This window comes from Gopherus flavomarginatus, chromosome 4, assembly GCF_025201925.1.
Source record: "Gopherus flavomarginatus isolate rGopFla2 chromosome 4, rGopFla2.mat.asm, whole genome shotgun sequence".
Classification (NCBI taxonomy): domain Eukaryota; kingdom Metazoa; phylum Chordata; order Testudines; family Testudinidae; genus Gopherus; species Gopherus flavomarginatus.
Window position 1 is genome coordinate 37,794,838 of NC_066620.1, and position 15,344 is coordinate 37,810,181.

A 15,344-nucleotide genomic window follows, 5' to 3' on the forward strand; every position below is an offset into this window, starting at 1 on the left:
AAGATATATTTCATGCAAGATGTGTCTTGTAAGGTATCATTGGAAAGGTTATGATGTACTGAATGTGATTATCCTATTTGTATGCATGTATCCTTTCTGTATCTAAAGTTAGGAATGCTGACTATGTAACAATTACAACTGTGTGTTTTTGGGAGACACCTACCGGACAACTGGCCATCACAGCCTTGATGGGCCATTAGAAAGAAACAGTAAGACTGTGAAGAGACTAATCTCTCTCCTTCCTCAGAGGCATCCTGGGATGTAGCTGTGACACTACCATATCAGGTGGTCCTGTCACCTGATACAAAATACCACCTTTGACACTGCTGGTACTTTTCCTCTGTAGGGGGAGGGGGATCAAACTACAGTTTCCGACTTTAGGTAAATCCCTTTTAAGGCTGGAGAGGGGGTTAATCTGGACTCTTCTCCATTGCCTACCCAAGAAGAAAGACTACTGAAAGCACCTGGAGGGATGAAGGACCTAACCTGAGGGGAAATGCAGGGGTGAGTCCATACTGAGACTTGGGGGTCCAGTTTGTAAGAAGAAATAACTGGAACTCTAAGCTACAGAAATGCTGCAAATTGTCTAAAACAACATTTAGGGTGAGAAAATCTCTTAAAGATTAAGCTTAGTATGCGCGTTTTGTTTTATTTGCTCAGTAATCTGCTTTGTTCTGTTTGCTATCCCTTATAATAACTTAAAATCTGCCTTTTATAGTTAATACATTTATTTTGTTTATAACATAACCCAGTTTGTGCAATTCATATCTTGAGGGGAAGGGGGCAAGAAGCTGTGCATATCTCTCTTCACATTGAGGGAGGGTGAATTTTTATGAGCTTGTGCTGTGCAGATCTTTCTATACAGGAAGGTTGGCACCTGTGTGCTGGGGCAGGTCCCTTAAGCTGAGTCTTCCCAGAGCTGATCTTTGTGTCTGTGTCTTTCTGCAGCCGGGTGTGGCGCTGCCTGTGTGTGTGCTAGAGGAGGCTTAAGAGCCTGGCTCAGCAGGACAGGGTAAAGGGGGCCCAGGATGTTGGAACAGGCGATCTCAATGCATCAGGTGGCACCTTAAAGGGGGACAACCCATCACAAGCCCCTTGAGATGCTTTTAATGACTTATAAGTTGTGACAAGGCTTAGAAAAATGGGTTGAATGGCTACAGTATTTTTGCCCAAACTAGATCATGAACAAACATTTTTGTTTTAAGAACTATCATGATGCATCCAATTCAGATATCTCAGTACAAAACATTCCACTTACAAACAATTCTGTTCATAATGTGTGTTATTTTCAGGTGGCTTTTTCCTTCCTTGGTTTGTAATTCCAAGAGATGTTAAAGATACAGTGACTTCTCAAAGGTCAAGGCTAAGGGCTAAAAATACTGTGGTAATGTCTTTCCCTTCTCCATCCCCCATGTTTCTAGCGGGTTGAAAATGTAATTGGTAGGGTGTGCAAATGTCACAGAAGCCCAAAATACAATTAGACACATAAATACATAAATTCTAAGGTTGGGAGGAACCCTTGTGATCATCTGACATCCTGTACAACACGGGCCATACAATTTCAGGCAACGATTTCTGCATCAATTTTAAATAACTTGTCACTGAATTACAGCATATCTTTGGGGAAGAAGACCTCCAATCTTGATTTAAAGACTCCAAGTGATGGAGAATCCATCACAACCCTAGGTAAATTGCTCCAATGGTTAATTACTCACACTAAAAATGGGCATCTTATTTCTAGTCTGAATTTGTCTACCTTCAGCTCCCAACCAGTGGATCTGGCTATGTCTGCTAGACTATAGAGCCCTCTGTTAACAGAAATATTCTCCTTGTCTACATACTTACAGACCACAATCAAGTCACTTCTCTCAACCATCACACATTCTATGCAACAGTGTCTCAGTAATTCTATGCTTTGGAGGATAAGATTATACTTCAAAATTATCGAACAAACTGGAGAAATGGTCTGACGTAAATAGGATGAAATTCAATTAGGACAAATAAAAAGTATGCCAGTTAGGAAGGAACAATCAGTTGTACACATACAAAATGGGAAATGACTGCCTAGGAAGGAGTACTGCAGAAAAGGATCCGGGGGTCACAGTGGACCACGAGCCAAATATGAATCAACAGTGTAACACTGTTGAAGAAAAGCAAATATCTTTCTGGGATGTATTAGCAGGAGCGTTGTAAGCAAGACACAAGAAGTAATTCTTCCACTCTACTCCACACTGATGAGGCCTCAAATGGAGAATTGTGTCCAAGCTTATTCCCCATACTTCTCACATTAGTATACAGACATCTAAGATACCGATTTGATTACCCTCTTGCCCTCAGCCAGGTCTGTCTTGTCTCTCCATTATCCCTGCTATAACTGCCCATGCTCCCCCCATATTCTGACTGTTCTCCCAGATCTCCATGTTTTTGACTATCTGTGGGCTTTGGTCACCTGCCCAATTCAAACCTACTTTAAAGCCCAGTCTGTATCCTAATATGTTCTTCTCCTTCCTCGATATGTACATAAGAACATAAGAACGGCCGTACTGGGTCAGACCAAAGGTCCATCCAGCCCAGTATCCTGTCTACCAACAGAGGCCAATGCCAGGTGCTCCAGAGGGCGTTAACATAACAGATAATGATCAAGTGATCTCTTTCCTGTCATCCAACTCCACTATCTGACAAATAGAGGCTAGGGATACCATTCCTTACCCATCCTGGCTAATAGCCATTAATGGACTTAACCTCCATGAATTCATCTAGTTCTCTTTTAAACCCTGTTATAGTCCTAGCCTTCACAACCTCCTCAGACAAGGAGTTCCACAGGTTGACTATGCGCCGTGTGAAGAAGAACTTCCTTTTATTTGTTTTAAACCTGTTGCCCATTAATTTCATTTGGTGGTCCCTAGTTCTTATATTATGGGAACAAGTAAATAACTTTTTCTTATTCACTTTCTCCACACCACTCATGATGTTATATACCTCTATCATTTCCCCCTTTAGTCTCCTCTTTTCCAAGCTGAAAAGTCCTAGTCTCTTTAATCTGTTCTCATGTAGGACCCGTTCCAACCCCCTAATCATTTTAGTTGCCCTTTTCTGAACTTTTTCTAATGCCAGTATATCTTTTTTGAAATGTGGAGACCACATCTGTACGCAGTATTCAAGATGTGGGCACACCATGGGTTTATATAAGGGCAATAAGATATTCTCCATCTTATTCTCTATCCCTTTTAAAATGATTCCTAACATCCTGTTTGCTTTTTTGGCTGCTGCTGCATGCTGCGTGGACGTCTTCAGAGAACTATCCATGACGACTCCAAGATCTCTTTCCTGATTAGTTGTAGCTAAATTAGCCCCATCATATTGTATGTATAGTTGAGGTTATTTTTTCCAATGCACGTTACTTACATTTATCCACGTTAAATTTCATTTGCCATTTTGTTGCCCAATCATTTAGTTTTGTGAGATCTTTTTGAAGTTCTTCACAGTCTGATGGACCCCATCTCTGCTTAGCAGTCCTTCTTCCTAGAACAGCATCCCGTGGTCAAGGATGCTGAAGCCCTCCTGGCAACACCATCCTCGCAGCCAGGCATTCACCTCCTGGATGCATCTGTCTCTGCCTCGGTCCCTACCCTTGACCAGAAGGATCGAAGAGAACACCACCTGCACGCCCAACTTCTTTACCTTTACTCCCAGAGCCCAGTAGTCACTTCTGATCTGCTGAGGGTCATACCTCACAGTATCATTAGTGCCCACATGGATGAGTAGCATGGGGCAGTAGTCAGATGGCCTGGTGATCATTGAGAATCCCGCCTTAACATCTTGGATATGGGCCCCTGGCAGGCAGCATACCTCCCGGGATGCCATGTCAGGGCAACAGATGAGTGCCTCCGTCCCCCTTAAAAGAAAAGTCACCAACCACCACTACCCTATGTTTCCTCCAGGGAATGGTGGCTGCGATCCTCCTAGCCTTGGGGGGTACATGGCTTCTCCTTCTCTACCTTTGGGGGCAATTCCTCATTGCTCATTGCTAGGGCAGCATATCCATTTTCTATCACTGTGATGGGTGAGTTGGGAGTAGGGGTGGAGCACTGCGTGATGCCAGAAACAACCAGCAGCCAATGTCCTCCCTGTGACAGAGCCATATCTTCCTCTCCTAGTGGCATGACAGCAGTCCTCTGTAGCTGGATAGCCTCCTCAGCCTTGGATGTCTCCATGCAAATACTCTCAAGGAATTCCTCGTGGAGACAGATGCTGCTCAGCCTAGCCACCTCCTCCTGTAGCTCTCCCACTTGCTTTCTGAGAGATTCGACCAGCAGGCACCTTTCAACACAGGATGGTCCCCCAAGCCTGGCTTTCTGTGAGTGGGAAATGCAGACCACAGTCTATGCAAATCCACACCAGGATCTGGGTACAGGCATCCAGGGTTAGGTTGTCTGTCTGGATACAGGTGCAGATGGAGAAGACAGGAGCAGTGTTGGCACTGGTGATACGGCCTTTCCTAACCATAATGATTATATTATATCTCCTTCCCACAAACTCCCTCCCAAACTCCCCTGTTTGTGGACCCCTGTTTGCTAGCTCCCCTTGGTTGCTCAGCTTCTGGCTTTTAAGGCCTCCTTTCCTAGGTCAGGGGGACGGTGATCGCAAGGCTGATTGAGGCTAATCAAGGATGATCAAGGAAGATCTCCTCACCTCAGTCCCTGGAAAAATCATGGAGCAGGTCCTCATGGAAATCATTTTGAACCACTTGGAGGAGAGGAAAGTGATCTGGAACAGTCAACATGGATTCACCAAGGGCAAGTCATGCCTGACCAACCTGATTGCCTTCTATGATGAGATAACTGGTTCTGTGGATATGAGGAAAGCAGTGGACGTGATATATCTTGATTTTAGCAAAGCTTTTGATATGGTCTCCAACAGTATTTTTGCTAGCAAGTTAAAAAAGTGTGGATTGGATGAATGAACTATAAGGTGGATAGACAGCTGGCTATATTGCTGGGCTCAACAGATAGTGAGCAACAGCTCGATGTCTAGTTGGCAGCGGGTACCAAGTGGAGTGCTCCAGGGGTTTGTCCTGAGGCCGGTTTTGTTCAACATCCTTATTAATGATCGGGATGATGGGATAGATTGCACCCTCTGCAAGTTCACAGATGACACTAAACTGTGTGTGTGGGCGGGGGAGGTAGATACGCTGGAGGGTAGGGATAGGGTCCAGAGTGACCTTGACAAATTGGAGGATTGGGCCAAAAGAAATCTGATGAGGTTCATCAAGGACAAGTGCAGAGTCCTGCACTTAGGATGGAAGAATCTCATGCACTGCTATAGGCTAGGGACCGACTGGCTAAGCAGCAGTTCTGCAGAAAAGGACCTGGGGATTACACTGTACGAGAAGCTGGATATGAGTCAGCAGTGTGCCCTTGTTGCCAAAAAGGCTAACGGCATATTAGGCTGCATTAGTGGAGCACTGCCAACAGATCAAGGGAAGTGATTATTCCCCTCTTTTTGGCACTGGTGAGGCCACATCTGGAGTATTGCATCCAGTTTTGGGCCCCCTACTACAGAAAGGATGTGGACAAATTGGAGAGAGTCCAGCAAAGGGCAACAAAAATGATCAGGGGGCTGGGGCAAATGACTTACGAGGAGATGCTGAGGGAACTGGGCTTGTTAGTCTGCAGAAGAGAAGAGTGAGGGAGGATTTGATAGCAGCCTTCAGCTACCAAACAAGGTGGAGCTCAGCTGTTCTCAGTGGTGACAGATGACAGAACAAGGAGTAATGGTCTCAAATTGCAGTGGGGGAGGTCTAGGTTCATAGAATCACAGAATCATAGAATATCAGGGTTGGAAGGGACCTCAGGAGGTCATCTAGTCCAACCCCCTGCTCAAAGCAAGACCAATTCCCAACTAAATCATCCCAGCCAGGGCTTTGTCAAGCCTGACCTTAAAAACCTCTAAGGAAGGAGATTCCACCACCTCCCTAGCTAACCCATTCCAGTGCTTCACCACCCTCCTAATGAAAAAGTTTTTCCTAAGATCCAACCTAAACCTCCCCCACTGCAACTTGAGACCATTACTCCTTCTTCTGTCATCGGGTACCACTGAGAACAGTCTAGCTCCATCCTCTTTGGAACCCCCTTTCAGGTAGTTGAAAGCAGCTATCAAATCCCCTCTAATCCTTCCCTTCTGCAGACTAAACAATCCCAGTTCCCTCAGCCTCTCCTCATAAGTCATGTGCTCCAGACCCCTAATCATTTTTGTTGCCCTCTGCTGGACTCTTTCCAATTTTTCCACATCCTTCTTGTAGTGTGAGGCCTAAAACTGGACACAGTACCCCAGATGAGGCCTCACCAATGTCAAATAGAGGGGAATGACCACATCCCTCGATCTGCTGGCAATGTCCCTAGGTTGGATATTAGGAAACATTATTTCACTAGGAGAGTGGTGAAGCACTGGAATGGGTTAGCTAGGGAGGTGGTGGAATCTCCATCCTTAGAGGTTTTTAAGGCCTGGCTTGACAAAGCCCTGGCTGGGATGATTTAGTTGGTGCTGATCCTGCTTTGAGCAGATGACTTCCTGAGGTCTCCTCCAACCCCAATTTCTGTGATTCTATGATTCTCTGATCCATGAAGCAAAGGCTCAAACAGTCTCCAGACACATAGTCCCAGCTGACCCTGTAACTGAAATAACCTGAAAGAGAAGGAAAAACACAAACAGCCAAACAAACTCACTCAGCCCAAGATTAGTACTTGCACCTTGTTCGTTCAGCAGGGGGATTTCCTTCTCCCCCTCTCAAACTCCCCTGTTTGCAGTCCCCTCTTCACTATGAGTCAGCACTGTACATTTTTTCAGCAGCAACATCTTGTTTTTAAATGATACTACAACAACTTTAGTTTTCAAATACATTTTAAAATGATCTGGTTATTATACTGAAGTGATCTCACTACAACATCTCATGAGCCAAATTTTCAAAGGTGCTACATAAGTTGTCCTCAAGGAATTTCCCTGTGGGAATTCAGCTTTTGAATGTGCATGAGTATGGGGATGTGTGCACACAATCAAGATCATATAGAAGCTTTGAAGACAATTTAGAACTCTCTTTTGACAATCAGGCCTTTCTGTTAATTCTAAGAGCTCCCCACACATTCACCAATGTATACTTGCAAGCGCATGGTGCTCATCTACCTGTGTGTTTCACATTCAGTCCACTCTTCACTGCTGGGAGGCAGGATATCACCAGTCCCAGCCCTTGCATTCATTCTCTGAGAATTCAAACATCTTTTTAAAAAACAAAAGAAAGTAAGGCAGCTACCTCCTATTACACTACTGCTTTCTCCCTGTCCAAGCAGAGTAGACTCATATTGCAATCTTCAGAATATATTTCTAATAATGATATGTTTGCTACTAAGTGTGAAGGAGGCAATGATCTCAGTCACAAGTTGCCTTTATCCAGTCATATGGTACATTTCTAATCTTTCTTACATTCATAGCTGCCAAAATTACTAGGTTCTGTGGCTCCTTCACAACATTATGTAAAATACTAAAACTCTTACTTGCAACCATTAAAAGTCTTCAAAGCACCAAAGAAATTAACTAACTAAATCCCCAATCCTGCACACACTTCTGCATGTGCTTAACATTAAGCATGTGTAAAGTCCCAATGACAACTATGCATATTTGAATGACACTGCTCCTGTGTTGCATGTGTATGTGTACGTGTTTGCAAGACTGGGGCCAATAGTCAACTAGAACATAATACCATTGGTAAAATCCTGAAATGTAAAGTATAACCTGGTGTCAGAGTCGGTAGAGGGCAGAAATATCGACCCAAAAGTTGAAAGTTTGAGACAAGACTTTTGGTCCTGGGTTATTATGTCAGAATCACCAGAAAAGTGCCTGATCTTGCTAAATTAAAAGGGGAAGAATAAACATCAAAGATTAATTGCCTTTCACTTGGCAAAAGAAATGCATCTCTGCTTTATAGCTGTAGCAAACCTATTACAGAATTCTTACAAATTCTCCATTGGAAAATTCTATCCCTATGGGATTAGCCAGCTGGTAACATACTGATCCAAGTGACCCAGAAAACAGCACTTAATTTGTATCCACAAAATACGGGAAAGCACATGAGTAAGGACTCTAGGAACAAGCCCATATATTAACTCACTTTTTAAAAAACAACAAAAATGGATTTATGTTACCAGTAAAGCCCTTAAGACCTAAAGGGCAAATGCTATTGCTCTGAATTGTCTCGTCTTCTAACAGTGAGCTTGCAATATTCTACTTGCCAAAGGAGAATATGTATTTATTTTAGATTTGAGAGTAAAAATCTCATTTTTCCCCCTTATCATCAGTCATGATGGTAAAGGGTCAGGGAGCAGATTTTGGCCCAATTCAGAGGTGAGCATAAGTGAGCCAAGTAGGGTTGCCAGGCCTCCAGTTAAAAGTCCAGTCAGTGGCAGTGTAGGGGCTAAGGAAGCAGCCGGCATGTTCCTGTGGCCCCTAAGCACAGGAGCGGCCAGGGGGCTTCCACGTGCTGCCCCAGCCCTGAGCTCCAGCTCTGCACCTCCCACTGGCCGGGAACCATGGCCAATAGGAGCTGCGAGGGTGGCGCCTGCAGACAGAGGCAGTGTGCAGAGTGCCCTGGCCGTGGCTCCACCTAGGGGCTACAGGGATATGCCTGCCACTTCCAGGAGCCGCCTGAGGTGAGCACTGCTTGAAGCCCGTGCCCTGAACTGCCTCCTCTGCCCAAGCTCAGAGCCCCCTCCTACATTCTGAACGCCTCATCCCCAGCCCCATCCCAGAGTCCACATTCCCAGCCAAAGCCCTCACCCCCTCCCATGCCCCAACCCCCTGGCCTCAGCCCGGTGAAAATGAGTGAGCGGGGGGCAGGAAAGCGAGCAATGGAGGATGGAGTGAGCAGGGATGGGGCCTCGGAGAAGTGGTGGGGTAGGGGCAGAGGGCAGGGGGCAGGGCAAGAGTGTTCAGTTTTCTGTCATCAGAAAGTTGGCAATCCTAGAGCCAACAGAGCACTTATGTTGGTGTACAGTACACCTCCTTCCAATCCTTCCTGGTCATGCATGTTACACCAATTTAGATAAGAGGTCACCAACTGGTCCTAGAGGATCTCCCAGTCGATCGCAATCTCTGCTGGTGCATCGTTGCTGCCACTAAGGCAGGCTCCCGGAAGCAGCCAGGATGGCCCTTTGGGGCAGAGGGGTCTCCCTCTGCGTGCTGCTCCTGTCTGCAAGCACTGCCCCTGCAGCTCCCATTGGCAGGGAACAAGGAGCGGTGGCTAATGGGAGCTGTGGGGACGGAGCTTGCAGAGAGGGGCAGCACGCAGAGCCACATGCCCCCCACCCTCTCCCAGGGGTGCAGGGGTGCACTGGGCCCTTCCAGGAGCGGCATGGGGCCAGGGTAGGCAGGGAGCCTGCCTTAATGGCAGTCACACTGCGCCGCCAACTGGGAGCCGCCAGAGGTAAGTGCTGCCTGGCGAGAGGCCACACTCCATACCCACTCCTTCACCCCGAACTCCTTCCTGCACCTCAACTCTCAGCCCTGAGCCAGCCTCCTGGAGCCAGCACCCCATACTCCCTCCTGTACCCCAACACTCTGCCCCAGTCCTGACCTCCCTCCCAGATCCAGCACCCTGTACCCCCTCCTGCACCCCAACCTCCTGCCCCAGGCTCAGCCCAGAGCCTGCTCCCACACTGCGAACCCCTCGGCTCCAGCCCAGAGCCCACACCCCCTCTTGAAACCCAACCCCTTACCCCAGCCTGGTGAAAGTCAGTGAAGGTGGGGGGATGGAGTGATGGGGAGGGGGATGGAGTGAGTGGGGTGGGGTTTTGGGGAAGGGGCAGGGCCTTGGGGAAGGGGTGGGGTAGATCCTGGGTTGCCCTTAAATTCAAAAAGTGATCTTGGACATAAAAAGGTTGGAGACCACTGCTCTAGACTCACCTCTATAATCTCACACGCATTTACCAACATGGGTTTTACAATCTTTCCCTTGTGCATCACGTCCTAATTTGACCCTCTGTGCCTAAATTGGTAAATTTTAATTACAGTTTTCCAAGGTTGTGTGGAGATTACAGTTGGCATGGGTAGGAAAGAAAGGGATTGTCTCCCCATTCTATGAGACCTTATAGAAACTCCTTTCCTAGTGTTCAGGGTGGCTTGGAGAACTATGGTACGGGAAACTAGCCACCCACTGAAGGAATCATCCCTGCTTAACCTGTTGATTTCAAATTAGAAATCCAAATGGAGACTGACATTTCTCAAAACTGTTCCTCTCCAGGATTGTAGGAACAGCCAATGGAAGAATTTCACTCTTGCTAGTGTGCAATAATTTAACCTGTTCAAATACAAAGAACACTGTGAAGGAAGACTGTGGTTTCCTATTAATTAATTGTTTTGTTAATAAAGATAAATCAGAAACTTCCTAGGCAAGGAACAGTCAGTAGATTCTTTACCTGTCATCACAATAGGTAAATTTCATGTCCATACTATGGCGACTCAAGAAAGTCTTGCTGTCCAGTGGGATATCCATGTTTGATGGGTGCTGAATAGGTTCACACATTATTATAAGGCAGGTGAGGAGAGGCTCCTTATACCCACACAGGGTGTGAGGAGGACAAGTGTTATACACCTTAACTTGTCCAGTGCAGTGCAAGACCTGAAACAAATAATGATTTTATAACAAGGCACAAAGGTACTTGCTGAAAAGACAGTCTGATTTTCATCAATAAAACTTGTTATGGCTAAAATGTGATACCTTCCATGTGGCAGATTTGAGGTTCACAGTTCTGCCTCTGTTGGTAACAGTGCATTTCATTCTCATGAAGAAGTCACGCTCTGTGGATATCTCTTTGCTTTTCTTTCCAAAGCCTGGACCTAAGGTGAGGAAAAAAGGCAATTTCTTGACTAATAAGCTTTTTGCACAGGCTGGGGGGTGTTTGTGTTGCTTTCAAAAAATCTCTCTTTTATTTTTAAGCATAAAGGATTTGTAGATAACAACAGATGGTTTGGTTCTCAAATTGTTACCTTCCACATCAAGACCTGCGCCCTGAGCACTCTTGGTTTAAGTAATATTTAGCATGAGTGTGAAAAATAAATCCCCTCCTAGGATAAAATATTAGACTTTTCTGCCACTTTAGTCCCATTTGAACTCCATGCTAAGACCTCAAGCATGAAAACTACTTCATGTGAGCAGACTCCTGTACCCATGCAGAGCCTCACAATATCAAGCAGGGCTCTGTACAAGGGCAATGGTCTACCCATGCAGAGCAGTTTGCACAGGTTTGGGGTGTAAAGACTTAAATGGTATGGGAGCCCTGTTCATTTTTAACTAGTATTTCAGCCTAAGGTACATAATCTTTGCGAACTATTGCAAGTGAAGACATTGCGTTTGTTTTAGGTTAGAAACAAGAAAGCACCAGAATACACAGTTCTTAGTGCTGTTATATTTAATCACAGAGTTTTAAAAACAGTGGAAATGATGTTGATGCCAAATACTACTCCAGGCGTTAACATTCTCATTTGCCCGTGGCCTCTATCTAACTTCCGCTATCTATTAGTTGCTTTATTGGGGTGTTTAAAAGGCAAAGAAGAAGAATACATCAACAATTTGAACTTTTTTCTTACCAGTTTTCAAACTCAGATTCTCTCGAATTTCCTCATGGTCACATGGGTGGGTAAAGTCAAATATGCTATGTCCAGTTAATTCCACCTGTTCAGGAAACAATACATATATTTAGCCAAAAGTGAGGAGAATACATAAAATTTAATAATACAGAAGACTCTTTTGGAACACTGATTCATTCAATGCGATCAGAGAAAAGGCAAAAGCAATACAACATGCCTGAACTTTTCTCGATGATCATTTCAGTTCCTCACATTCTTTTTTACCTGTTTCCCTAAGGTATGATTTATCTGGGGCATTTTTGAGGCTATTTTGGGTAACAGCAAAATAATTCTTAAGCTTAGAACTATGAGCTAGATATCCTCAACAAACTAATCAGTCAGTGAAACTAAGTCTATTCACACCGACTGAAGATCTGCCCTAAACTATTAAAACCAGAAATGATATTGGAGACACCACGTGCCAAATTCAACACCAGTGTGTGTAACTGTCATGGTGTGCATATCAGCAATAATTTTAGCCCACTATTATTTGTCAGCTATTATTTAGACTCTATATCTTGTAGACTCATTTGTGCATTTTGATTTAACCCTTAAACTGATTGGTAACTCACTTCACCAATGCAAAGGGCCCATTGACTTCAATAACCTTTGGATCCAACTGACAACATCCAAATAATCAGACTGTATGGGAGAAGGGCAAGGGAACCCAGGGAACATGACACCACAGCTCTCCCACACATGCTGCAGTCACTGCTCCAGGCTCTGGACTGGAATGGCAGCTGCAGCTCCTGAATGCCATGTGCAAGGTATGTAAGGACCACTGGATTAGAGCAAGATAGATCCTGTGGCCCTTAGCTCTCTCTGTCCCTGACCCATCTTCTCACAGTCTTTGTAGGGCCACTCCCCTACTTTGGGGTATATGTGGTGCTGAGCAACCTCTGCACAGTCATTCCCCGCCCTGCACTTATGGCAGTCAATGGCTCCCATGCCACAGGTGAATCTTAGCATAGGCAGTGCCTCAAGCACTGGGGCACTTTGGTCCCTCCTCTTCTCTCCCTGTGGCACATAACAGTTTAGTCTCCTGCAGGCTACAATGTTTTAGTATAATTTCAGCTCTTGGGTTTTGTGCGTGGGTGCTGGGTGCTGGATGCTGTTGGTGGCTTGTGACATACAGGAGGTCAGACTAGATGATCTGATGGTCCCTTCTGGCCTTAAACTGTAACTCTGACATTAAAAAGATCCCTCCTAATCCCAAACAAACCACTCCCCTATCAAAAAAAAATTGTGAACACAGGCCAGTCTTATATCCTCCAAATCTGGGGACTAGCAGGACAAATGGAAAATGGTGTTCCAGATCTGCGAACCCTTCACTGAGAATATCCTGCACCCAGGCACCTCAGTTTTAAACGGAGAGGCTGACAGCTCAAGGTGCTGATTCAGAGTGCTACAGTGTCACACAGGGGCTACGTTTGCTCACTGTGTGTTTCACTGAATGAGATCACAGCTTTATTAAACATAATTTGAATTAGTCAGAAGCACAGTGAAAACAGAGAAACTATGTCAAGGTTTCTAGGAATTATGTGACAATGGCAGCTCTTTAAAAGCAGTAGGGAACAGATTACCTGCGTGAGGCCCATGTATTTGTTGATGTTCTCTGACAAAAAGATCATGTCTCCATCCTGTGTCACCACAGCAATAAATCCCTCCAAAGCTTTCAGGTACAAGTTGTCTATCTGCTGGTCTGTCTCTAGGTCACTCTCATTGTCAGCACATACTGAAACAAAAGGAAAGTGGCCAATAAAATCAGTTTTCAGAGCCATCATTTTTCTGCTTACTTTCTAATCACACCAAATAGCAAAACGCTTTTCTGATGCCAGAATGCTAGTTATAGAAAAACCCTCTGTGCGCATTCTTGGGGAGGATGACAACTGGGTGGGCCATCTGCATTGGGTCTGAAGGGGACATGTCCATCGTTAGGAAGAGAGAAGACATCTTTTGTAAAGGTGAAGAAACACTTACTTTACAGTAACTGTAGTTCTTCAAGAAGTGTTGTCCATATATATATTCCACTGTTGGTGCACATGCACCCAGTGCATTCATGTTCAGATTCTTTTGGCTAGCAGTGTTCTTTGGGGGCCACATCTGTAACACGAATGTCCTTGGGCCTCCATAAATGGTGGGGCAACCCCAACTGCTCCTCAGCTCCTTCACCAATATAGAAACCAGGTTTTGTGAGACTCTCTGTGATAGCAGGGAAAGAGGGCGGCTCATGGACTAGATATGGGCAACATATCTTGAAGAACCACAGTTACTGTAAGGTAAGTAACTATTTCTTATAAGAAATGGGCACTAGGAGCCTACCTAAATAATGAAGAAAGCATGGCCCTACCAAAATTAGCATCAGATTTTGACACTTCCACTGTGGAGTAAAACTGGGCAACTATGTGCACTGGACCCTAAGTACAGAGCTCCAGCATTGGAATATTTCTCAAAGCAGCAACAGAAGCTGCTTGCACTCTTGTAGAGCGAGCGGTCACTCTCACTGGTGGCTCTACGTTTCCTAACTCATAGCACAGTCGGATATGAGTAGAAATCCAGTTAGAAAGTTTCTTTGTTGAAATGGCCTGACCCTTCACTCTGTACCCATAAGGCATCAACAATCTGGGGGATACCCTAAATGGCTTAGTTCTGGCCTTGTAGAAAGAGAGTACCTAGGAACTTCCAGGGCATGAGGCTTAGCCTTACCTTTGTTTGAATGTGGCTTGGGGAAAAACATAGATGGGAGTATAAAAAATGGTGTTTAGATAAAAATCAGAGACTACTTTGGCAAAAAACTTTGGGTGAGGTCTCAAGGACACCTAGTTTCTACAAAAAACTGTACATGAGCGCCCTTGCACTACTGCTTGCATCTCTTCTAGCCTTATGGAGGATAGTACTGCTCCCACGCAGACTGTTTTGATGAAATAGTGATTGTGAAGCTAATGGCGCAAAGGGTGGGCCCATTAACTCTGTCAGTACAATATTTAGATCCCAAGGAGTGGGACATTCTCTGACTGGGAGATATACCCTCATATGGTCTTTTAAGAACCAAGGCACCAGAGGGCATGAAAATGTGGAATACCTCTATATTGTTCTGTCGGAACATGCATTGACATATCCAGGTGATGATCACTTGGCTGATACAGAGACTTCAACCAACCTTGCATGCAATGAAGATGAGTCTGTCATGCTGCATTAAATTACATAGGTGGAGGAGGCCATTGTGTCCTAAAAGTCTGAGACAAGTCCTCACCAATATCTTGGGATGAACTTGTAGCTAGATGGATAGGTCTTGGAATCTCTTTTGTGGAAGATAAGCCATTTGAGTTATTACCTCTAGCTCAAGGGCGGGCAAACTTTTTGGCCTGAGGGCCACATTGGGTTTCTGAAATTGTATGGAGGGACAATTAGGGGAAGCTGTGCCTCCCTAAACAGCCAGGTGTGGCCCGGGCCCCACCACCTATCCGACTCCCTCTGCTTCCTGCCCCCTGATGGGCCCCCCTGCCTCATCCACCCCTCCCTGTCCTCTGACAACCCCTGGATCCCCTGTCCCTGATTGCCCCCACTGCCCCATCCAATCCCTCATCCCATTCCTGACTGCCCCCTGGGACCCTTGCCCCACCTAACCATCCCTTCTCCCTGACCGCCTCCGGAACCCCTGCACCTGACTG

At 45.4% G+C, this 15,344-nt stretch overlaps 1 protein-coding gene across 3 annotated transcripts in view; it reads right to left on the reverse strand.

Annotated features, from left to right (window-relative positions):
* Positions 1-15,344, reverse strand: part of EPAS1 (endothelial PAS domain protein 1) — a 151,189-nt gene that overhangs the window by 38,112 nt on the left and 97,733 nt on the right. For 2 of the 3 annotated variants that reach the window (XM_050951801.1, XM_050951800.1), the window contains exons 3-7: positions 13,257-13,408; positions 11,635-11,719; positions 10,766-10,884; positions 10,464-10,666; positions 7,180-7,272 (exon numbers count right to left, since the gene is read on the reverse strand). In XM_050951801.1, the coding sequence (XP_050807758.1) occupies positions 7,180-7,272; positions 10,464-10,666; positions 10,766-10,884; positions 11,635-11,719; positions 13,257-13,408 (652 nt within the window). The remainder of the gene's footprint in view (positions 1-7,179; positions 7,273-10,463; positions 10,667-10,765; positions 10,885-11,634; positions 11,720-13,256; positions 13,409-15,344) is intronic. The other variant, XM_050951802.1, reaches the window with a different exon arrangement.